Raw genomic sequence first — 24,599 nt, forward strand, 5'->3', positions numbered from 1 at the left:
ATGCACACATCAATGCATTTAGACGAAGGCTATTTACATATTATAATGTACATATATAAACCTGCGCTTTTTTTCACCGGAAAAAGTGTTAATGTGTTTTCAAATGACCTGATTCAAAATTTAATTTAAGAATGTAAAGCTTTTAATTCGTGTTGTTATCTATGTGAATAAAATGCTTTTTATAGCATGTGTATTGTGTAATTAGAAAGTGATGCCAGATTTCAAGCCATGCATATGACACCTATCATGAAGGTGAAATGTGTGGAGAAATGATTATGTCAGGGTAGGCAACCGTACAAATTAAACCAATTCAAAAAGTATGATTGCAAGATAAATAAGATATATCTAGCAGTTTTCTTTTAACATCTTAAATACCCGACAAAACAAAATAAAAAAGGCAATAGGTAACACCAGTAAACTTCTGCAAAGTTGCACTCGTTAATTCAGTAGCTCGTGCACAATTTTTGCATCACTTGTTTTCCATACATTTCACTTCCAAGTGAAAAACCCTTGACTACGGCGTTAAATGAAAACCAAATAAAGAAAAAATTTCTGTGTAAAACTGACGTATAAATACCAATACATTGATTTTCGCTCTACAGCAGTTATATGTACATATATGTGTCTACTTTTCCCTTACCACACATGAATGCAGAAACATGGCACAGTTTTAATGTTACCGCTATGTTTATATAAACACCTGCAATAAAAGCTTAACATAGATACTTGTGTGCTTTTTCTTGATTTATGACAGGATGTTGTGAACAATTTATGTGCACATTTAAATTTCTGAACATAAAGTGTTGCGGATTACGTGCTGGATTTGACGAATTGGATATTGAACACAAAGGCCTTTGATACATCATTGGCTTACTACTTTTGCCTCCAGATAACCGTCTTCCGTTTAAGTTATATTTATTTTTAGAGATTGTCATTCTAATTTCACCAATTTGACTTTACTCTAAAAACATTAATCTGTTTATTTTAAGAGAAAGTCTGTTGTCTGAGTGAAGCTAGACCGTATTCTGTTATTGTAACACAACATTGTCATAAACGTTTCATTCTTCTATTGATTATTAAAAAATATAACCTTTTTAGACAACTAACGACGTTAACGGTGAAAGTCTGGTTGTCGACATCGCAATAACAACTATATTCTTTTATTACACAGAGAGTGTTATAATATGTCCAAAAAAAAAATGATTTGCACTTTTATCTATTTATTTACTTGACGTGTTTTACGCCGATCTTATTTTACTTATACGACGATGGCCAGTATTATGGTGGGAGGAAACCGGACAGAGACCGTTGGAAACCCACGGCCATCCGAAGGTTACTAACAGACCTTTCCACCCACTTTTATCAAGCCTGCTTCTTTTAATCCATGATTGAAGTCTTCACTCGTTTGATAACAAGAGATAGTACACCGTATTGACATCCAGCTAAAGAACTAATATTCACCGAACAACACATTTAATTTACCAAAAGGTAATAAATGAAACATGACATAAATGTTTTATTTGCACCTACTTGCTAGAAAAAAATTGAACCTTCAAAGTTGTACTTAATCGACCAAGAACGTAATTATTTACCCACATGTGTAAGGTGGACAAGAAAGTTGTAACTGGCAGATTTTTTTTATCTTTACATTCCATGTATAGTTTTATGTCAATTTCTGCTTTGTAATGGAGACCGTATTATTACATTTAAAATGGTAAAACCGTTGGATCCAACCAGGCTGTTCAGGAATATAGTGTTTACGTTTTGACACTTGAAGACGTTGCAACTCTCCGAGAGGAATCTTGAAACACTTTATCACAAAGAAGACAGGCGGTATCATAATCTTCAAAGACAGCTGAGGAGATTTGCACGTGTCTCAAAACTACTACCTGTAATGCGTCAGTGAACGCTCCATTCGTGTAGTGACAAGAGGGACTACCCCATACTGTTACAGATTACAGCTAATATTTATTTTTTATTTAATTGGTGTTTTACGCCGTACTCAAGAATATTTCACTTACACGACGGCGGCCAGCATTATGGTGGGGGGAAACCGGGCGGAGCCCAGGGATGAAACCATCCGCAGGTTGATGAACAGGGGTTAATATCCTTAACCATCCATCTGACCCGACCTACGTCGGATTTATAAAATCCAGGTAAGCCAAAAAAGGTTGTTAAAGAAAAACAACTGTCTTCTTTCATAACCTTGTCACTTTAAGAAGAATGACAAAAGGTCGAACTGTGTTTTAACCTTTTATTACCCGTAAATGAAGTTTGACGTCAGAGTGAAGTTTGAATATTATATTATAGTAATGATAACAGATGGATTATACTTGGCTATTTTAGACTTGGTCTTCAGTTTTGACAGTTGAAGGCGTAAGAACTCAAACTAAAGGCGGTGCAACAACAACAATATATCATAATCTACAAAGACAACTAAAAGGATTTACGCGTTTGTCAAAACTGCTACCTGTAATCCCTAAATGAACGCCTCATTAGTGTGATGACAAGACAGACGACCCCCTACTGATGTCCAGTTAAAGAACAAGAAAACTTAAAAACATGACACTATAGGCTCAAAAGAGCACATTTTTTTCTATCTGGTGGTGCCTGCTGCATAATTTTGCGATTTTTCCTCGCCATACACGTAAAGCCTGAGAACGGCAAAGCTGGCATAAGTCGCTGAGTCCATCGCGTCCTTCATCTTTAACACCCTGTAATTTAATGCGGGGGGGTGGGGGGTGTCTCTCAGCCAGTGATAGTCGTTAAAACTGATGGCATGCTCGTGTAAACTCGGAACCTACGTCCAGCATTCCGGCCTCCCGATCGTCAAGCGGAAAACGAACTGTACTGTTCGCTACCTTCTGGGAAGACGAGTTCTACCGAAAATGTACGAACTGCACTTCAGCGGTTTACAACAGCAATTCCTCTCCTAACACAGAAGACTCCAGGACTATTACTTAGGCAAAATGGAGTCGCCCACGGCGGATTTTGGCGCTGACTTTATTTATAATTTTTTCCACTTGAGGTACATAAAAAAAATTTGTATGGCATGCACCTGCCAGGAAATACATACTCTTTTCAATGGTATTTGATAGATATTTAAATTTTCTTCTCCTTTAAAGATTACAGCTAAATCGTCTTTAATTGGCAGACTCATTTTTGTTAATGCTCAGTGGATGACATTTGAATAAGAATTTTTAAAAAGTGATGAGATTTCTTTATTGTCGCCTCCTTCCAAAAAAGGACTTTCTTTTCTAGTTATGTCACTTCATAGAGCGAATAAAGAAAACACTTACCTGAACATGTTCCAAAGAATGCAAATTATTTCTCGTCGAAGTGATTTTATCTTTCCATTTCTTTTACTTTTTGCTTTTCCGTTGAGACAACGCTGTAGTAATGACGAAATATCAGTTGAATTCTAACGAACAGTTAGTTTTTCTTGGCAGACGGAGACGCTGAAAATATCTTGGTTTACCTTGCAACAGCAACTCTATCCTTTAAAAGACAAACAATGCCATAATTTATAAAGATAACCTGAAATATGTGTACCAAAACTGCTATCCTGACATCCAGAAAAAGATTAGAGTTGATGATGTCGTTAATGATTCATCTGTTTCAAATTATTACTCATCGAATGTCATTTTAATTTTAACAACAAACAAGACGCGGTTTATTTATTTAATTACACTTCCTTGCATTCCGTCCGTTTCTGATTAAATAATTTCATTAGCCAAGAATGAATATGTTTAGCTGAACGTGTTCCATAGACAAGAAAGTTGTAACTCATCAAACTGTTTTAGATTTTGTTACACGTTGTTTGGCGACATTTTCTGTTTTGTTAAAACATTGTTGAGAGTTTGCTGCACGTGTGACATGAGTCGTCGATGTCTTCCAGAAAAAAGCCTTGTATTAAGTAGTCACTGTAGCTCGACTGTGTCAATTTCACTCTCTTAAAAATAACATGAAAAGGACATAGCTACTGTTTTTTTAAGAGCAAGTCACCACGTATATCTTGTCGGAGATAATAGTTCTCGGCCACACGCTGTGCTTGTTATTCCAGCTATTTGCGCTGACATTTGGAGATCCGACACTGTCAACCACTCAACACCGCCGTCATGTTACATGCCGGGTCAGTGCGCCTCGACCAATCAGATCGCTCCTTACTTTTTCGAGGAAAAGACGCTCACCGGGTCAGAATAAAGGGCCTGATAAATAAGCCACCGGTGAGATGTGTCAAGTCAGTATGACCGCGAGCTTTTAACTAACACAGAGCTCCTCACCGATAAACTCCTATATCTGCTGGGCTGCCTGCCAGTCGACTCTATCCTCATAGTGTGACTGCAAACCACCTCGGCCCTCACTTTGACAGACACCATGCTACCACAGGTAAACCTGTATTTTATACTTCACCTGATTAACTAACAGGACTTATATCTCTTCTGAAACTGTATATCGTGGTACGAAAAGCCTAATAACATTACCAATTATATACGATTATCCTCATCAAAATTTTTGTTCTTCCTCTAAAACTCTAATGCCTTTAAACAAAGTTCTGTTTTATGAGTACAAATCTACCTTTAACTTATTTATTCATTGATTCTTTAATACATTGCACAACATAAAACCTTAATATGTGGATAAAAATTTATGTTTACTATTGAGGTGATAAACAATGGGAGTCTTGCACGATCTCCGAGGCCAAAGTTTTCAATATGTTCACAATAAATTGATGATAAACTGGATATATATGTTGCACCGAATGCATGGGATTGTAAACTGGCATTAAACCAGGCAAGAAATTGTATTATGACACTGTACGTCCTGAACCAAGTTACATGTCTGTGGATATTCAGTCGTTTTACTGGTTAATTGACAGCGATACTATGAGAAATGCTATTCTTCGCCGATTTATTTATTTCATTTGTGTTTTACGCCGTTTCTTCAGTGCATTACGATGGAACCTATAATCCCGTGCATGCTATCCATGCGAGCTAATGGTACACATAGTACAGAAAATACACACATTGGTATATTAATTCCATTTTCCTCTTTGGAATTTTCTTGTTAAGCTACCACGCATGCAAATTATTTATGTTTGCTTTGATATGATTGGTTTATGACTGACATGAGTAATGGCGTAGTGAATGCACCGTATAACATGTGGCTAGTATTTTTTTCAGAATGGCAGCATATTTTGTCGCGAGTAATTTCTCAGAATAGCAACATATTTTTACCTATATAAAGCACTATTCATATTTCAAAGAATATCTCTTACCCGTGAACGCTGACAGTTGTAGAGGCCCCAAATACACCTTTGCAGATACATCAAATAAACCTTAAAAGAGATGTCAAATAAACCCATACAGAAGCGGCAAATAAACCTTTAAACAATCGGCAAATAAAACTTTAACGAGGTGTCAAATAAACCTTTACAGAGGCACCAAATAAACCTTTAAAGAGGTGTCAAATAAACCTATACAGAGGCGGCAAATAAACCTTTAAAAAATCGTCAAATAAAACTTTAATGAGGTGTCAAATAAACCTTTACAGAGGCACCAAATAAACCTTAAAGAGGTGTCAAATAAACCTTTAAAGATGCACCAAATAAAACTTTAAAGAGGTGTCAAAATTTTTAAGAGGCCTCAAATAAACCTTCGAAGAGGCACCGAATAAACTTTTAAAGAGGAGTCAAACAAACACTTTAATAGAAGCCAAATATTCCTTTAAAGACATGTACAATATGATATTGTCCAAATTATATTAAAAAAAAAAAACAGGTAGTTATACAGCAGTTAGGGTAATACTTAGATCGACGCGATAAAGTATATTTAACTCAACCGGTCATTAAAAAATTAAGACTTCACAACAAAACGTGCCGAAATAAAAACTGGATTATTTAGGCTATCAGTTAGGCCATACCACAAACACCCGGTGTTAGCGTTGATTGAATATTGTATTATGTACAAATTGCAGTTTGCCTTACAGGCCATGATGGTATGGATACCTACTGTAGGTCGTGATGTTTTCCATTTTCCAGTTTTTCACCTGTCATACTCGTGGTCATATGCCAGTCAAAACTCCGCGTGATTTTTTCTCGTCAGAAGCATTGAATAGCCTTGGCAGATCTCGTGCTTCACCGTAAACTCTCTGTGCCTGCGTGACTTGTTGGCTCGGGAGATGCAGCGTCACACACCAGGGGGCGCTGGCACAATTTAAATGAGTAATAAGTGTTAGGTACAAAAATATCCTGAAATATCCGTGTCAGTTCTCAGTGGGATATCCGTAAATGTTAAACAATGAACACGCTGTGGAGATGAGCTGGATGACCCAAGGTTGACCCATTTGCACCGTGAACATGTATGGGTTCGAATCCATCAGAGAGCAGCTGTATTCATTTTTGTAATTTTCTGACATTTTCACATCACTGGTTTTAAATACGACTATGTATGTTTCACTTGGAAATACTTAATCTTCAAACACGAAGTTGTTTTGGGTTGTGAAGAACCATTTACTCCTTTCGCAAAACCCCAAATACATAAAACATATGTAATATATTCCATAGAACTGAATTTAATGAATGGCTACGTAGGCCTTAATCGGGTGCATGAAGTTTTAATCAGGTGCACAAAGTTTTAATCAGGTGCATGGTCTTTTAATCAAATGCATGATCTTTTAACCAGGTGCATGATCTTTTAAATAGTTGCAAGATCTTTTAATCAAGTGCATGATCTTTGAATCAGGTGCATGATCATTAGTGAGAATTCATGTCCCTGGAGAAGTTTGTAATGAATTGCATGTTATTGTGGTTCAGCAATTTGTCTCTTGATCTGCCAGCAAATACCACATTGTTTGTGAGGAAAATCGTACAAGCATATTGTAAGCAAAGACTGACCAAATATGTGATAAGAAAATTGAATTACTATGTATACGGAAACTGTGGTTTTGAATCCAGCAGTATAACATTGGGTATTTCTTTTCATCAGAATATGCCGTATGAATTTTAACAACTTGTACAACTGTACTTCTTACAAACCCTCGAGCTGCATCTCGCGCTAGCATGTAAAACAGCAACGTTAGCCACAACAAAACAAAACTCAACCGCGGTGGACTATTTTTTGCAGCAGATGAGAAACTGCAGTGAAACGAACACTGATGATTATCCCGGCGGTTTTCCGCATTCTAATATGACACTAAAGCTTGTAATGAAAGGTCTTCTTATATATCCATATTTTCTGGCTGCCGTTCGCTGGTCTACCGAAACCTTTTGACTCCTGGTGTGCGACACCCCTTGTCCATTAATTTCTCGTGACTCCCTTTAAATTTGCTACTTTCTAACATCATGCTGGACGTTGCATGTTTTAATGATGAAATCTCTCGTTTAATACAGGAAGATTTGTGAACAAACCTATTACATGTGATACAATTTTCATTTGTTACGGAAACCATACGTAGTGGAGATAATAAATATTTGTACAAAGATACATCATATTACATCAACATTTAATTATTTTGCATTCAAATGATAACTAATTATGATTAATTACTGTTTTTCATTTAAAATAAGTGACATAAACAACAGAAGTGATGATACATAATAGTCGAGCCCTTTGTTTTTTTCAATTCCCTAAATTCACCTGTCAGTTAAACAGCCAGAAAATAGAATTAACCGACCTATTTACGTCACGGTGTTGGTATAATGGTGCGAAACGTGTTGTAACGAAAAACTTCCGTGTGTAGTGGACAGCTTTAACGAAACCGTGTCAAATGGGGAAGGAGTGGTAAGGGGGGGGTAGTATTGCGACAAAAACAAAACGTATCTGCCACGTCATGCTACCTGCGCTAATTATTATTTAATTGCGGAACAATGTCCGACATCAGCACGGAACAAAATTGCGTCTAAATGGTAAGAGTTTTATCGGCTTCAAACACGTCACTAAAACCAAGAAATGATCGGAATAAATTTTAACAACGAATACCAATTTTCATTTCAAGATAATCACAGAATTTATATTAATGTAATATTTTGTCATACAGAAGCGCTGAAGTGGTTCTAACTTATAGTGTGTTTATTTTAGCGAGTCGCTTAGGCCTATATTCTACTGTCAGTAAAATCAGTCATTTTCGCCACCAAAATTGCCTTTAATCAGCGACACGTAACAACACAAGCTCTACAGGTCGACATATTGAAAGTTCATATTCTTGCAAGGAAAAGTTAGAACACATTTTCCACTCATAATGTTAACGTCCAAAAGCTCGGTTTCGACGGTAAGAACCCATTGCCTCGGGGTGAAGTCAGAAATATTAAAAAAAAACAGTGACATGCTGGATTTTGAGCGGAGTTGAACATGTTTCGATGGAGGGCAACACCAGTTACCTAAACTGCTATCGATTTAACTATTAACTCTGTTACTAACACTGTCATATTTAATATTGTTTATAATATTGTTTTATTATAATATAACCTGAATAAATGAATTTTATATTATCTCTTGTAGTATATGATCCCACGGCAGTATAGATTTAGAGATGAATGTTAGGAAATGAAAGCAATGGAATGTGTTCGCAGAGACGGTAGTGTAGGCTTTGTTACTGCGTGGAGTTTGTTCTTACCGCCTGTTGGTGAAGCCATCGTAAAATAAGTTACTCTCCACGCCCATTCTCCAGCATGCAACTTGCTTTTGAATAATTATGACGTCACCGGACGCAATGTGTTCTTTGTGTCGAAACTAAGCATACGGAGTTTAACATTATGAATTAGAAAAAGTATTCTAACTGCATTTTCTCTGTGATATTATGGACATTCAACATATCTACATGTATTTGTAAAGCTTTTGTTGTTACGTGTCACTGACTAAAGGCAATTTTGGTACTGAGTATATGACCGATTTTGTAGAGAGTTGAATATAGGAGACTCCCTAAAAAGTAGACTATAGTATACGGCACCGGTATAGGCCTACTCTCATTAGGGTGTGTGTAAAAGTTGCACGTAGCAACAGTTCGAAACCAAGTCATGCATTTTCCGTGTATAATCACTGATGTCACACAATGCATGTCTTTCTAGGTGCTTTTTTGATATGTTGCAAAACAACATTCCAAATATGCATTGGGGGCCTCCATAGCTCAGTTGGTTAGCACGCTATCGCAGCGTAATGACCAAGAAGCCTCTCACCAATGCGGTGGCTGTGAGCTCAAATCCAGCTCATGCTGGCTTCCTCTCCGGCCCTAATTGGGAAGGTCTTCCAGCAACCTGCGGATGGTCGTGGGTTTCCGCCGGGCCCTGCCCGGTTTCCTCCCTTCATAATGCTGGTCGTGAAATATTCTTGAGTACGGCATAAAACACCAATCAAATAAATAAATAAATAAATAAACAAATATACACTGCTTCACATTTTCATCTCTTTTATTAACCACATAAGTTTAAAGTAACTATGCTAACTTCCGTGAGATCCGGTGGTATTACTTGTTTATTTTTTTGTCGTTTTATTTCTTTTTTGCATGGATAAGATTTCTGTAGAGGTTATTTAAAACACTGATTCATGAACAGTGCATTTAATGCATGCATGAACATCCTTTAAAATCACTTAAATGAGAAAGTATTTCTTCAGAGATTGTTCTAAAAAATGACTAGATTTATGCATGTAACATACCAAAAAAACCTGAATGTACACTAAAATGAAAAGATGCTTCTTAGAAAAAAATTTGATTATCTTGCAGTTTTAAGTCGACAGACATGCACGACAGTCGGACATCATTGTTTTATTTTTTTATTATTATTATTATTTATTTTTTTCCCTCATTAATATAATTTAATTTCTATTTTTGTATCTTAAATTTGAAGCTTTAAACTTAATGCCTGTATATATAAGCTTATTAAATAGCAAAATTTATCTGCTGTATAGTAAAATTTATAGTAGGGTTGGAGACTTTGAATATTAAGTAAGAATATCTCAATCCAGAACGTTAACATCAGACGTCTTGATCACGCGATCAACGCCCTCTCCCCTCACCAGACACAGTGAGAGAATCTACACGTCTGTAAAGCATGTCACGTCCCCCTGAAGAAGTGGTCAAAGCCCTGTTTGTGTCTGAACATTGCATAGACTCGCCGTCAAATGTTTATCACCTTTTCACACAGTCAGCATATTTCTGGCTCAATAGTTGGCTGCCAACCAACTTCATTGTTCACTATGAGATGAACCCAAATCCCCCCCACCCACATCCCCCACCCCCCCCCCCCCCCCCACCCCCCACCATACTCAACTACAGCTCACTGACTCCCACTATGTACGTCTCTCCGTACCGAAGTAAACAGATGGTCAGAATGAGTTATATCTTTTGAAACATTTGTTGGATTTGTGTTATCAAATTTGGAGTCAAGGTAAGTAGTTCTTAAACATTCAAAACATTAACCTGTTAATTTTAACGGAAAGTCTGTTGTCTAAGTGATGCTACAATGTGTTCCGTTATTATAACACAATATTCTGTGATATGCAACAGAATATCTTGTTAGTCTAACAGAATCTTTATGTTGAATTAACAGAATATGTGTGTTATATTTAACAGAAAAATCTACTGCATTAACATAATACATTCTAGCATCACTCAGACAACAGACTTGCCGGTAAAATTAACATAGTAATTTTTTGAGTGCATGTCAACCAAATATGCAAACTTAAGCACCGTCATGCGACGAGGGCACCATCCCAACCTTCCCTGACAAGACGCACGCATTTTTCATTTATATACACGGAGCTACATGTATGAAGGATTGCAGTACAAATGAACATACATTTACAGATTTTCTAGTGCGCAGAGGTTGTGTCCATTACCCTCATAAGTTAATACAGTCACGTGTCGACTGCCTGGACATTTTCTCGTTGGCAAGATCTACAAGCGAACCTCCAAACATGCATAGCTGGCTGCAAACTTACCGAGCCGTAGGGCAATCCCTGAACACAAATGGAATATTTCTACCGCTACCACTTGTGATGTAATAAATCGCTTAAAAATCCGAGTTGTCAGACAGCTCAAGGGATAACCTTGTGAAAATCGTCATCGCTTTGATAAAGAAGTAGGTTAGACTGGCATATATCTCCGCCTTAAGTTAACAAATTGCTCATAAAAAGAGACCTTTATACCCACTTTAAATCCAAAGTAGAAAGATTGCAAATAATACATGGCATTTATTTATTTTTTTTTATATTTTGTTTACTTTCAGTTGTTTTGTTTAATAATTTATTTCTGTGGTTCTTTGTTTCAGTACTGTTTTTTGTTATTGTTCTAGTTTCTTTTTTTTTTGTTTGTTTTTCTTTTTTTCTTTGTGTGCTGTCTTGTTTCTTTGTTTATTTGAAAGGGTATTGTAACCGAGCTCATTTCTACGTCGATGGCAGTAAAGCCCTTCTCAAAATCCGATCATTCCAGAAGGTTTTGGGCTTGCGTTGGGGCTATCATAAAAACTGTTAGTTTTTGTGTTAAAATTTACGACGTCTGAAACCCTAGACGGATAAATGGTTTTATCTTTATTATGTATACGACTGGTAAAAGTTATGACGCAGGTTTATCTGTCGAAGTTGTAAACACTATTTTACCTTGACCGGTGACCTAGTAAGTACTATCGATTTGTCTGAAAGAAAGTAAACAAACATGATAAACCTAAAATGTTTATCTTTGCCTGTGAAAAGTACATTTTTATGGAAAAACAAACTGCTAACATATGCATAACATATACTGCTCGGTATGCATGAATGCCTAAGATACGAATCAGTGCAACTCAAATGGTCGTGGAAGGAGTTGGTTCCCATTGGCGATGGTCGTACAGTTTTTCTTATGATTGAAGCGCACACACTTAATAACTTCAAACAGTTAACATCAGCTTTTTCTCGCGGGTCCCTTAGCAATCAACACGACACTTTCTTTCGATAAAGTGCATCATCACCTAAAATCAAATAGCGTGTATGTTGAGATTTTGAGAATCGTCAAACAACTTAGATTTCATCTTTGCATTGCCTTATCCACTCTCAAGCTGTTAGAAAGTTATGAAAATGCAAACAATTTGGGCATACTTTAAACTAATAAAAACTCCGTGTTTACCAAGAAGTTCCTTAAGCACTGACACGTATGTTTCTTTAAAGTTTTGTAATTACCGGTGCAAGTAGTCTTGATAACATTTACTTCTAAAATGGTGTCATCGGGACTGTGTCGGGCTCATCAGGTTACACCTCTGATTCACGGCAACGGTTATGTCCTTCACGCGATCACGGGTTCGAATCCAGCTCTAGTTATTCCGACTTTGTCAAGCACCTGAGCGACCAAGGTTGGTGGTTTATTTCGGGCACTCCGGTTTCCTCCACCCACAAACCTGACAGTAGTCAGAGGGGTGAGAAATTCCTGAATACGGTGTTCAAAGTAAACAAATAAAAATAGTTGATAAATTAAAAGGCGCTGTTATGTTTTGTGGTTTAAGGACGATGAAACGATTTCGGAGGACACCGTGATACTTAATCTGTATAAATCCAACCAATCGCTACAAGAAGAGAACAGTCTTCTCCGGAACGAGGTTGAAAATGCGGAAGATAAGGTAGGCAAATTTTCTGGGTTGCTTTATGGATACACAACAAACCACTGACCTTTGCCTGTATCTGACAAACCTGCTGACTAAAAATGGCCAAGGTATAGGTTAATATTAACCTAAGATGGTCCATTACCATATACTGCAACCATACACTTCATGCTACAATAACAAATGCATGGATCTGGCTGTATTTACAGAAACTCACCCAACACTTTTAAAACCCGTTTTCCGCCATTACTTATATCTTTGCAGCGCTCAATATAATTAACTCCATGTGTACTGGGCATGTAGTTGAAGATAATACATGAAAGCTATGAGATGGGTTCGGTCGACATATCTTAGAAGTCGACCCGGTAAAAAACAGACGTGGATTATGGACGGATAGCGTGATCAAACTTGAGAATCCATGCCCGAGCCTTGCTGCCAGCATGGTGGACAAGCGGTTGTTACGCTCGTCCCATGCAAGGTGTTGAACATTAGATTTGATAACAAAATGTATTTTATCAAATGCTTTTATTTGTTTTGTAGGTGCAGCAGTTGAGTCATGAGTTGAGCCAGAAACAAGTGCTGATGAGCTTGTACCACAAAGAAATAGAAACTCTTGAGCGTACAACCTCTGCAAATAGGTAAGTATATATTAATTCACGTAAACACATCCCCCGACCGCCCGGCTTGACCGCCCCGATAGCACAGTTGGTAGAGCCACCGCCTCGGGAGGCGGTAGATCCAGTGTCAATCCTGGGTCGGGTCACACCTAAGACCTTAAAACAGGAAGTTGTAACTTCATCGCTTGGCGTTCAGAATTAAAGGGAAAGTCCAGCGATTGATTGACCTGTATCATGCTATGTAATGGCTCGGACGGAGCGCCTTAGTTGCCTTGGGTAAGTCGTCTCAGTGAAACAGCACTAGCTATAAGAGCGGTGGATACTCGTCCTGCAACAAGGAGGCACATTACATACACTCTAAGGACTCCTTCGTCGCCATATGACTGAAAAAGTGTTGGGTGCGGCATTAAACCCGAAGCACTCATTCTTGCCACCAGCCGTAAAAAAACAAAGACGAAAACAATATTAAAAGATTATAGTCTTGTTTTTCACATTGTGCGTACATAGGTGTATTTAGAATTCATTACTTACGAAAATATATCCTTTCTTATTCAAGAATATTTCATCTGTTCAAGTTCAAATATATGTTTAAGAAAAATACCATCATTTAACAATAAGTTTCACTTGTCTTAGACAGCTTCGTGACCCTGCTGGGATGTGAAATAGTTTACATGACTTGCACAGCACATTTTCCGTCAGAAACATGCACAGCAAACTGTTATTGATTTTCAACAGTAAATCGTACTTTTTGGTTTATTAATTATTACCGATGAAACCTCATGATATCCCCCACAGAGACAGCCATCTGAAGACCACGCTGGACACGCTAGAGTCAAGAGCCCATCAGCTTGAACATGAGAAGTGGGAGCTGACATTAGAGGTAAAGTATCCTAACTCGTGAGGGAATCTGGCTAACCAGATGATCAAAGTGATTGCTCGGTTCGAATCTCACTGTTTCCACTGTGGCTTTAAGTTTCGAGAGACCGAGAGGATACCAGACCGCCGTCATACAAGACAGGCCCGTTGTTCAAAAGTGTATTAAAAGTTAGGCCAGGTTTAAATCTTAATAGCAGTCATGGCCTAATGCAAAGCTTTTACTTTAGTCTAGACTAAAGCTAATACTAGACTTAATCCTTCCATCTTTGAACAACTAGGCCCAGTCACTCAGTCAATTCAAACGCGGCTTAATTACCAATGACACCAGGCATAGCTTTAGCACCAATCGCTGACATGGAATTCTCAAGATTCCCTTAGCTTCCATTCTTCCCGGATCCTGTGTGGCAATAAGCGGTCGATGATGCATGTTTTTTTTCGTGTACTCTTACATGAAGCTCGCAGGAGATCACATGACCTCCACCAACATGGCACACATTGAAAAGTTTGTCGGTGTGACTTGTCAAATGCCAATGCTTTACCACGGGCACTGTGATTTTCCCCATCCATCAGATACTGGTCGCCAATAAAAAGCGACAAAATGGCATTGAACAACGTCTTGACAATGCCAAAAAAGGAACTCGAGTGGCGCACGATGGATGTATTTTAGGAAGGTATCCTCAGATTCCAATCAGTACCATTTGGGAAAAATGATCTTGTTCAGTCTCTGTTTCATTTTTGTCAGCTCTCCGGCCGTAAGTTCTCGAAGCAACATGCGGATGGTCGTGGGTTTCCCCCGGGCTCTGCCCGGTTTCCACACACCATAATACTGGCCGCCGTCGTATAAGCGAAATATTCTTGAGCACGGCGTAAAACAACAATCAGATAAATAAATAAATTTTTGTCAGTTGCCCTACAAACAAGAAGCATTTTGTTGCAAGTGGTGTAAACCAAATACTGCGTCACGTTTGTGTATTTTGCGTCTAAGTGTATTTTGTGCCTTCCACACAATTTGTCGTGGGACGAAGTGTCTGTGACATTCGTTGATAACGTTCTAGTTACTGTGATTCAGTTAGTAACTTACAATTTATATCCTGAATGCATTCGCTGTGATTTTTCAGCTGGAGTCACGAAAAGCCGAGTTAGAAGACAGAGCAGCAAAACTTGAAAGCCTGAAACAGTCTTACCTTAAGCAAATAGGTGAATATGGCCACTAATGTATTAACTGATGTATATCCAATCAATTCACACATTAATTATAATTATTTGAAAATGTATAATTACAAAAATTATAAATCACATCAACTGTAATTGCTGTCCCATTTTTGTATGTGTAGTGAACTCAAAATTATTATAACGCGCCGTTGTATTCCACAAAATATTTCTATTTTGAAATGTAAGTACATTTTTTCATGTTTATATGGAATTGATGCTGGTGTAAAGCAGAAATCACATAAATAAAGCATAGATCACATAAATAAATAAACGTATTACACGCATGTAGTCGTATATGTAATGGAGACGAATGTGGCTGAATGAGTTTCTGATATTTGTCTATCACTACAGACAATTTGAACAGGAAGGTTCGCCGGCACGAAGAGACGGTGAGAGCACATGAGGATAGGAATGAGGCGTTACAGCTGGAGAAGGATCAACTTAAAGAGAAGTTAAAGTCCTGGCATCAGGTCATGGATAAGGTGAGAACCGTTTACAATACAGTCAGAGTGTTTGTCTGCTTCATTTATTTATTTATTTATTTGATATTAGTGTTTTACGCCTTACTCAAGAATATTTCACTGGCACGATTGTGGCCAGCATTATGGTGGGAATCCCACCACCATCCGCAGGTTGTTGGCAGACCTTCCTACGTACGGCCGGAGAGGAAGCCAGTATGAGCTGACTTTAATTCAATGTGACCACATTGCTGGGAGGCTTCGGTCGTTGCGCCGTGCTGGCTTGCTAGCGCCCTCGGCCACGGAAGCCCCTGGCTGCTTGAGGTTTATTATGGATTTGACTGTCCATCATTTTCATATTCATTGAGGCATTGGTTGGAGGATAGAAGGCCTTAGTGTCCCGGAACTCTTGCTGTAATTGCTGTTTTTGTTGAATAAATTATGAAATTAGAGGCCCCCATGGCCGAGTGCTTAGCATGCTAGCGCAGCGGAATAACTAATGCTCTGTAATCTGTATTATGGAGAATACCTAACTTCCTGATGTAATAATGAAGGATATTGTGATCTGTATGATGAAGGATACCTACATGTGATTTTCTGCTGTGACAATGAAGGATATTTTAATCTGTAGAATGGAGGATACCTACATGTAACTTTCTGCTGTGACAATGAAGGATATTTTATCTGTAGAATGGAGGATACCTACATGTGACTTTCTGCAGTAACAATGAAGAATATCTTAATGTGTAGAATGGAGGATACCTATATGTAACTTTCTAATGTAACAATGGAGGACATTTTAATCCGTATAATGGAGGATACCTAATTTTCTGCTGCAACTATGAAGGATACTTTAATCTGTATAATGAAGGATGGCTACATGTAACTTTCTGCTGTGACAATGAAGGATATTTTATCTGTAGAATGGAGGATACCTACATGTGACTTTCTGCTGTCACAATGAAGGATATCTTAATGTGTAGAATGGAGGATACCTACATGTAACTTTCTAATGTAACAATGGAGGACATTTTAATCCGTACAATGGACGATACCTAATTTTCTGCTGCCACTATGAAGGATACTTTAATCTGTATAATGAAGGATAGCTACATATAACTTTCTGCTGTAAAAAGGGAGGATATTTTAATCTGTAGAATGGAGGATACCTACATGTGACTTTCTGCAGTAACAATGAAGGATATCTTAATGTGTAGAATGGAGGATACCTATATGTAACTTTCTAATGTAACAATGGAGGACATTTTAATCCGTATAATGGAGGATACCTAATTTTCTGCTGCAACTATGAAGGATACTTTAATCTGTATAATGAAGGATAGCTACATATAACTTTCTGCTGTAACAATGGAGGATATTTTAATCTGTATAATGGAGGATGCCTAATTTTCTGCTGCAACTATGAAGGATACTTTAATCTGTATAATGAAGGATAGCTACATATAACTTTCTGCTGTAACAATGGAGGATATTTTAATCTGTATAATGGAGGATGCCTAATTTTCTGCTGCAACTATGAAGGATACTTTAATCTATATAATGAAGGATAGCTACATATAACTTTCTGCTGTAAAAAGGGAGGATATTTTAATCTGTAGAATGGAGGATACCTACATGTGACTTTCTGCAGTAACAATGAAGGATATCTTAATGTGTAGAATGGAGGATACCTATATGTAACTTTCTAATGTAACAATGGAGGACATTTTAATCCGTATAATGGAGGATACCTAATTTTCTGCTGCAACTATGAAGGATACTTTAATCTGTATAATGAAGGATAGCTACATATAACCTTCTGCTGTAACAATGGAGGATATTTTAACCTGTATAATGGAGGATACCTACTTTTCTACTGTAACAATGAAGGATATTTTAATCTGTATAATGGAGGATACCTTCATGTGACTCTCTGCTGTAAGAAAACAGGATATTTTAATCATTATAACGGAGGATACCTAATTTTCTGCTTTACCAATGAAGAATACGCTGCTATCCAGAATAACGGTCGAAATGTTGTCCAACATACTGTCATGTTCCCTGCATTTCATGTCCACCTTTTGAACTCATGTTTCATTCTTTTCTCAGGTCAGACATGATTTGGACGTCAAAGACAAGCAGATAGAAGAGTTCGTACAACGAGAACACAGTATTTTAGACGAGGTAAATCTAAATTCTATATTGTACGGCTTGTCCACAGCTTTGGTGGTAATTAAATTAAGCCACACAGTCGATCATGTCCTCATACCCAAAATCAATTGCCAGTGATTGATTTATGTACTGCAAGCCGGTGAACGTTGTATTCTATAATGTTTTGTGTATACTGCATCTGGCAGAGTGGTTTGTGAAACAGTGCTCAGCTTAAACAACCGCCCTTGGCCAGATGCATAGCAAACTTTCTGACTTAAAGCTTCAGTCGGACAAGTCAGAACTGCATGGATTCACGCGCTCTACCCCATTAGTATGAACTGATCCTGTTATGCTGAGGGATTAATATTTGTGGTATTCATTCACATACACTGGCATTATTTTATTCCATTTGTTTTATATTCTCTGTCTTCAGATGAAAGTAAGACAGGATGAAATCGACAATCTCCGGAAACTTTACGAAGCCCGCCGAGATGAGGCGCATCGTCTGCGCGTGTTAGAGCCGAGTCGGTACGGACGTTCTCGAACCTTTTCCGTAGAGGAATTCTGTGAGCAACACCGTTCGTTAAAGGAGGAATTAGAAGACTGTTTGAGTCCTCATAACGAGCTGGTGTCCCCGACATACAGTCCTGTGTCAAGGTAAAAATGTTATACTAGTTTGTACAAATGAATTTCATACGTCCCTAAATGACCAGAGTGTCTAGACGTTGAAACTACCATGTAATACCTGTGATGGTAATGATTTTATTTGAATCCATGCTGTGTTTTAGCACAGTATGTCTCCATAAGTTTAAGCCACTGACAGGTAACAAAGAATAATACTTTAAGTATAACTTCCAGCCAATAACACGTCTTCAAGTTTTCAATGTTAATGTCCTAATCTGTAACATAACTGTTCCTCTGTTTCCAGTCCTATTTCGAAAGTTTTTGAAACGGTTCGCTCTGCGAATATGTTCTTGGATGATCTCCAAGACAATATGCACAGCACAGCCTCAGTTTCGGATTCAAGTATGCAAATCGAACGATCGTCGACTTATTCGATTGGAGGAGATTCAGGGTGCGGTGATTTGGGATCGGATGATGAAAACAGGTAACCACACCCACTTTAAAACAACTTCTCGTTGAAAATCCACCGAAAAGTGCAACTTTTCATTTTTGATTATAAAGTCTTTCACCAATACAGACTATCCAATTTTTCGATATTCTTACGTTCACTGCTCTTAGTGTTCTCAAGTTAAGCTTGTTTGCACCTGTTGTAGTTTTGGAAGTCATGTGTACCAAACATCCAATGTTAAGCGCAGACGCCGGACTCTCCCTAAGAAGTTACAAATCGTGAAACCTTTGGAAGGTACGTTTGTATGATCTTTCTCTCACACTTTGTTTGTATACATGTAGGTGCGAAAGTGAACAAGGAGATTTTTGACCTAGCACCAACTTTTCATGTCAGTCAGTAATGTACGTTTACATAATGTATATGTAATAACAAGTGACACAATTCTAAACAGATGTGAGCACGAAATATGATACACAAATAAAATGCAGAATGATAGCCACGTTGTCCTATTAAGTTTATACCGCTGAAACTGTGAGGTTAAATCACACCTATAAAGAAAGTCGTGCATTTTTTAAACTTTAACATTCAGGTTCAGAGACTCTTCACCAATGGCAACGGTTGGCCACGCCCTCTTTGACAAAACTTCTAGAAGAACGTGATGGCGTATATAGTCGTCACGAGCAGGACTCAGAGCGAGGCTCACGTACTGATTGGAGCAATCACGGACTCGCGTGGAGTGACCCCGAGGAAGATGGTAAGCCGTCAATAGAATTAGTCAAACCATTTTATGCACTTCATTCTAACCTGTTATTGTCTGTTATTTATTTAATTTATTTCAAAAATCACCGTAATTATTTCTAGAGACGTCCATCATTTTGCAAGTACAAGTACTTCGATAAAACATTAAGAAGTATAGCACCCTTTTCATTAAAGCAATACCCAGAAGTCACCGGTTTGATATTTCCATTAACAACCATATTAGCTTTTCATTAAAGCAATACCCAGAAGTCACAGGTTTGATATTTCCATTAACAACCATATTAGCTTTGTTCACATACTCATAGACTTACCTGCTATCCTTAGCTGGGCGTTCTCTAGTCTCATCTGACCAGGAATTGAATTTGTGGCGTCAGTGGTAGATATTGTTAACATTTTTTTTAAGAAATATTAGTTATGGAATATTAACCCCTCTTTGTAGATGACCTGGATTATGACGAGCTTTGCGGCAGCGAAATGAGTCACTGCAGCGAATTTCGACAGGCACTTTCTGAAGAATTCATTCAGGGGATGTAAGTATCCAAGGACCACATGTAAAAGGCATCTTGAGCGTCGAGGATATATTATTGTTATTAGTCTCCAATGACAGGCTCTCGAGTAAAACACTTCTGTGAAACTGACTTTTGAATGTATGTTGCCCTAACTCGTCTTGTAACCGCTTTAAGTGTAAATTACACTGCTGATTGTGTACTACCCACAACATAGCCGTGCTCTCCACCATCACAAATACCAGCATAAAACAGGCTAGAATACCGAAGACTGCTTTCAAATCCTCTCGTAATACTGGGCTGGCGGGGTATTATACCCGCAGGGGCAACCAATGGAAAACCAATGGAGTTTCACGACGAGTCCGATAAATATTTTCTAATCGATCTCTGCAGTCCATAACAGGTGTGACTGTGGCTCTTACCTCTCACTACGCCCACACACGCAACACCCCACGATGACTCCACTTGGTAATGGCAAAAAGTTGTCGTTCCTGGATGGCGCATGCTCGTTAAACCTGAAAAGACGGGCCTAATGGCTGCTTTGTTTTGAAATGGGTTGTCATGTCGTGAGTACGGAGCTGGTGCGTTATTACAGAGTGGAATATACCAGTAAATGTTGTGTGTGTGCGTGGGCAAGCTGAGAGGTAAGAGCCAACGTTGACACTTGTTTAAATTTGGACTACAGACAACGTGTAGAAAGGACTTCTCGGACATGACGTGAAATGATGTACATTTTACCATGGGCTGCCGCTGTGGCCATATTACTCTGCCAGCCCTGTACGAAGAGAGGATCTGAAATAGCCACCCGGGCCCACCGAAGAGTACGTCACATATGAATCCTCTTTTATCTAATCTTTTCTTCTCCACTTCCAGCTCCTGTTATGGCGTCCAACAACAACAACAACAACAACACCAAAATCACGAGAACGTGGAAAGTACACCGATACCAAAGCGGAGGCCGAGATCCAACTCGCTCGTGGACCAGGTTCAGTTGTCGGGATTTAGGGCGACTTCTTACCCTCGAGCAGACAGGCTTCTTTCTCAAGAGTCCCTGCCAGAAAACTTGGAGTCAGACAGGAGCACAGGGCTAGGCCTACCGAGCTTTCAAAACTCTTGCTTACGTCGCCACAGCGTCCCGGCTCAGATGGGACTTAACGTCTGCTCTCACAGTCGCTTCGGAAGACCCATAATTCCCCCAACTTCCGATCCCCGACGGTCGTCGGGTGGATTCGGGATTCATGATCTGGTTAAGAAGCAAATCCTACAAGTGTTGAAACGGCTGTCGTCTGGGGACCAGTCCAAGGGAGATAATCCTACTCCAATCCGCAAACCCTGCACCCCGGAAACACCGCCTCCTTACACAGGACCAAAACTGAAACTCCGGGTGGGAACGCAGAAAAGTTCGCCCAAGCGCACCACCAAGCTGAAAATCAAGATTGTGAAGAATAAAAAACCACTGGGGTTCCAACCATTGGAAAATCAGACGGATCAAAATGTCGGCGTACTACACACAATTACCAGCCTGAGGAGGAACAATTTGCTAATCGGGGGGATGCCCGAAGTGCCAACCTCAACATTCCATGACGTCACATCATATTTGGATGACATCACAATGGGAATTTTCTCATCATAAAGTGCCAGTGCTGAGTTCGTCTGAGTTTAATGAGTTGTAAATATTAATATATATATTGAGTGGTTAATGCGTGTGTGCTTATTAAAGATAAAATCATAGTTTACATTTACGCATGGGTAGAAATAATGTCATGTTTTCGTAATAAATTGTTTATTGCTCTTTGTTAATATTACTTTCGCGTCCTTTAACCGCATTACAAATAGAGATTGTTGGTCTATTTCATAGGTTTTCGTGAATGCGATATTCAAAGAAGACCCTAAACAACAGCACAAATATTTACAAGATTTTTGCTGTGTGGTTGAGCAAATCTGAAATTTTCTTATTACTTAGTGAATTCTGAAAGAGTGCTTAACTTCTGCTTTGATGTTGTACGACATCCTGTATAGAAAGTTAACTTCATTGCCAATATTTTATAACAGACATTGATACTAAATTTCAAGTGTGCATTGCTGTGGAAATTGGCCTTGCTATTATTGACGAGGAATGCCCATTTTGGTTTACGGCTGGTGTACGAATGTCTGCTTTGACGCCAGATATGAGGAGACATTTTAATAGCATGTACAGTTTGTAGAAAGGTTTAAAATTGAGCTTACCAGTCACAATAACTATGAGTGTTGTGTGTTCCATTTCTTGTGTATTGTAAAGTGAATAATAGATAGATTACTTGGATAATAAATGTACATAGACCCCATAGAGTATTGTATATTGATGACATTCGTTTAATAAATTTGCACAGCTAAAAGATTTTTGTATATACAGGCCGATTGAGTGAGGTTGACTATACAATATAACGTATAACAAACATGTAAATATAAATGTACTTGTTAATAGTTTGTATTTATCTTGGTTACGTTGTATATTCGATAACATTTTGTCAAGTGCTTTCTTTGAATAAGTCTGTAATTCCAACTTCAATATTATTTTATGTATAGCAGTGTACATCAGTATTACGTAAGGTAATCAATAGATTTTATCATGTATGTATGACATTTTTCCCGATTGCATTGCACAATTCCAGACTTCTATAGACAAAAGTGATACTACACAGTATTATTGTTTGTTAAACATGGAAACTGAAAGTTACATTTGTATTGTATATTTACAATTTTTCTCATTTACATTGGTTAAACTTTGCTTACATCTGAACTAAATTTAGACTAAAACACATGACCTTTTCAAGTTTTTCAAGTATTTTGTTAAGGAACTAATTGGAGCCTTCGACTTTGTTAAAAAAAACGCGTTTACACGTAGTATTGTTAAAATTATACATGGTTGATCGTCTTTTGTAAAAAGTCATGAAAAGAATACAGTAGTTAAACGGCTTTTCCAAAATATAGTTCCTCCGAGCTGGTAATGATATCGGAAAGCTTTTTGCATACCAAGTTGCATTTCTTCCAATCCTTCGTTTCACTGTCACCCAGAAATTGTGTATTGTGTGCTTTTCTTGTCATTATTAATTTAAAAAATATTCTTAATGGATTTACTTTGCAATAATGTGTACGTAGTAGTATGTGGAGCTTGTCGTGCTCCGTATAACTGACGGAAGACAATTTTTATAGTGACTATGACCGATTTTACAGAGAGCTCAATACAGACGACGAGTTCATTTCATGCAGGCGACAAGATAATCAATGGATTTCTAGATTTCGCACCAAATTTCGAAGAGAAATCCATCTGTCAGATGGAAGATGAGACATTTTGCGTTTTCTGCATGAAACACAAACTTATTAAGATATCAAAGTGATAATTTGCTCAGGTCTAGATATTACATGAAAATGCACCGATATATGTAAAACCAATAAATCTTCTCAGATATGTAAAAATTAAACGGCAGAAAAGCACATTAGCAATGAAATGTAAGTTGACTTTCTAAATCACTGCCTCTCTGCCAGTCGTATATGCTATCTACTAAAACTTCGTTGTTGTTGTAAATAACTCTGCATATATGGTTTAATCATTATATAAGATCTGGAGCAGCTTTGTTGGTAAGAAACCGGTTTAATTTTTAATACAAATATTATTTATCTACATTATACATCTCTTTCTGAACTATACGTTATATACTTATACACTTCGAACTTGTTTTACTTGATGCACGTTGTTGTAAATACAGTAATTTCTGTTGAGAAATATTCTGTTTTTTTTTTAATTGTGTTAAGTGTGTGCCACAATGAGTGATTTGATTGATGTAGCTTGTTTTGTTGTTCTTCTTGTTTTCGGTATAATTGTCAGGAATTCCATGTATGTCCAGCTTTCTCGTCCTAAACATGTCATCCCTGGTCATGGCGCTCCAGTCAGGCGTCTTTGTCACGAGTCTCCCGTGAGGCGTCGTTGTAATGGTGCTCAGGTGAGGCGGTCTTCATCATGGCGCTCCAGTCAGACGCCATCGTCATGTCGTCATGCGTCTTCGTCATGACTCTCCCGTGAGGTGTCGTCGTCATGGCGCTCCAGAAAGACGTATTCGTCATGGCGCCCCACTGAGGCAGCAGCATAAGCATCTCGGCACCTGAGATATAAACCTTTCCCCAATGTATGGAGACGTACCTTCTTGGAATGCCCGGAATAATACTTATTGAAAACAACGTACCAGCAAACACCAAAATAACGTTTGAATGATAGTTTTGCTCGTGCCAGAAAACCAGGAGATGGGGAGGGGTGGGATGGGTGTGTGTGTGTGGGGGGGGGGGGGTCTTTCCCACTGGCTCTGCCCAGTTTCTTCCCATTAAAATGCGTAAAAAACAATCAATTAAATG

The 24,599-nt window shown here is 38.2% G+C and overlaps 1 protein-coding gene across 1 annotated transcript; it reads left to right on the plus strand.

Annotated features, from left to right (window-relative positions):
- Positions 1-4,262: 4,262 nt before the first annotated feature.
- LOC135464717 (trafficking kinesin-binding protein 1-like) lies at positions 4,263-23,963 on the plus strand. Its single transcript, XM_064742229.1, has 13 exons — positions 4,263-4,389; positions 12,467-12,580; positions 13,103-13,200; positions 13,975-14,059; positions 15,174-15,252; positions 15,619-15,749; positions 17,835-17,909; positions 18,310-18,533; positions 18,805-18,984; positions 19,154-19,242; positions 19,538-19,702; positions 20,147-20,237; positions 21,087-23,963. The coding sequence occupies exons 1-13, from the start codon at positions 4,378-4,380 to the stop codon at positions 21,844-21,846; spliced, it is 2,103 nt and encodes a 700-aa protein (XP_064598299.1). The 5' UTR covers positions 4,263-4,377; the 3' UTR covers positions 21,847-23,963.
- The last annotated feature ends 636 nt before the right edge of the window (positions 23,964-24,599 follow it).

The sequence above is a fragment of the Liolophura sinensis genome, chromosome 4 (genome assembly GCF_032854445.1).
Source record: "Liolophura sinensis isolate JHLJ2023 chromosome 4, CUHK_Ljap_v2, whole genome shotgun sequence".
NCBI classification, from domain to species: domain Eukaryota; kingdom Metazoa; phylum Mollusca; class Polyplacophora; order Chitonida; family Chitonidae; genus Liolophura; species Liolophura sinensis.

Excerpts from the sequence above, each read along its gene's own strand:
- LOC135464717 (XM_064742229.1), top strand. Across the intron at positions 12,581-13,102 it reads TTGAAAATGCGGAAGATAAG|GTGCAGCAGTTGAGTCATGA; the intron begins GTAGGCAAATTT and ends TTTGTTTTGTAG. Across the intron at positions 19,243-19,537 it reads AATCGTGAAACCTTTGGAAG|GTTCAGAGACTCTTCACCAA; the intron begins GTACGTTTGTAT and ends TTTAACATTCAG.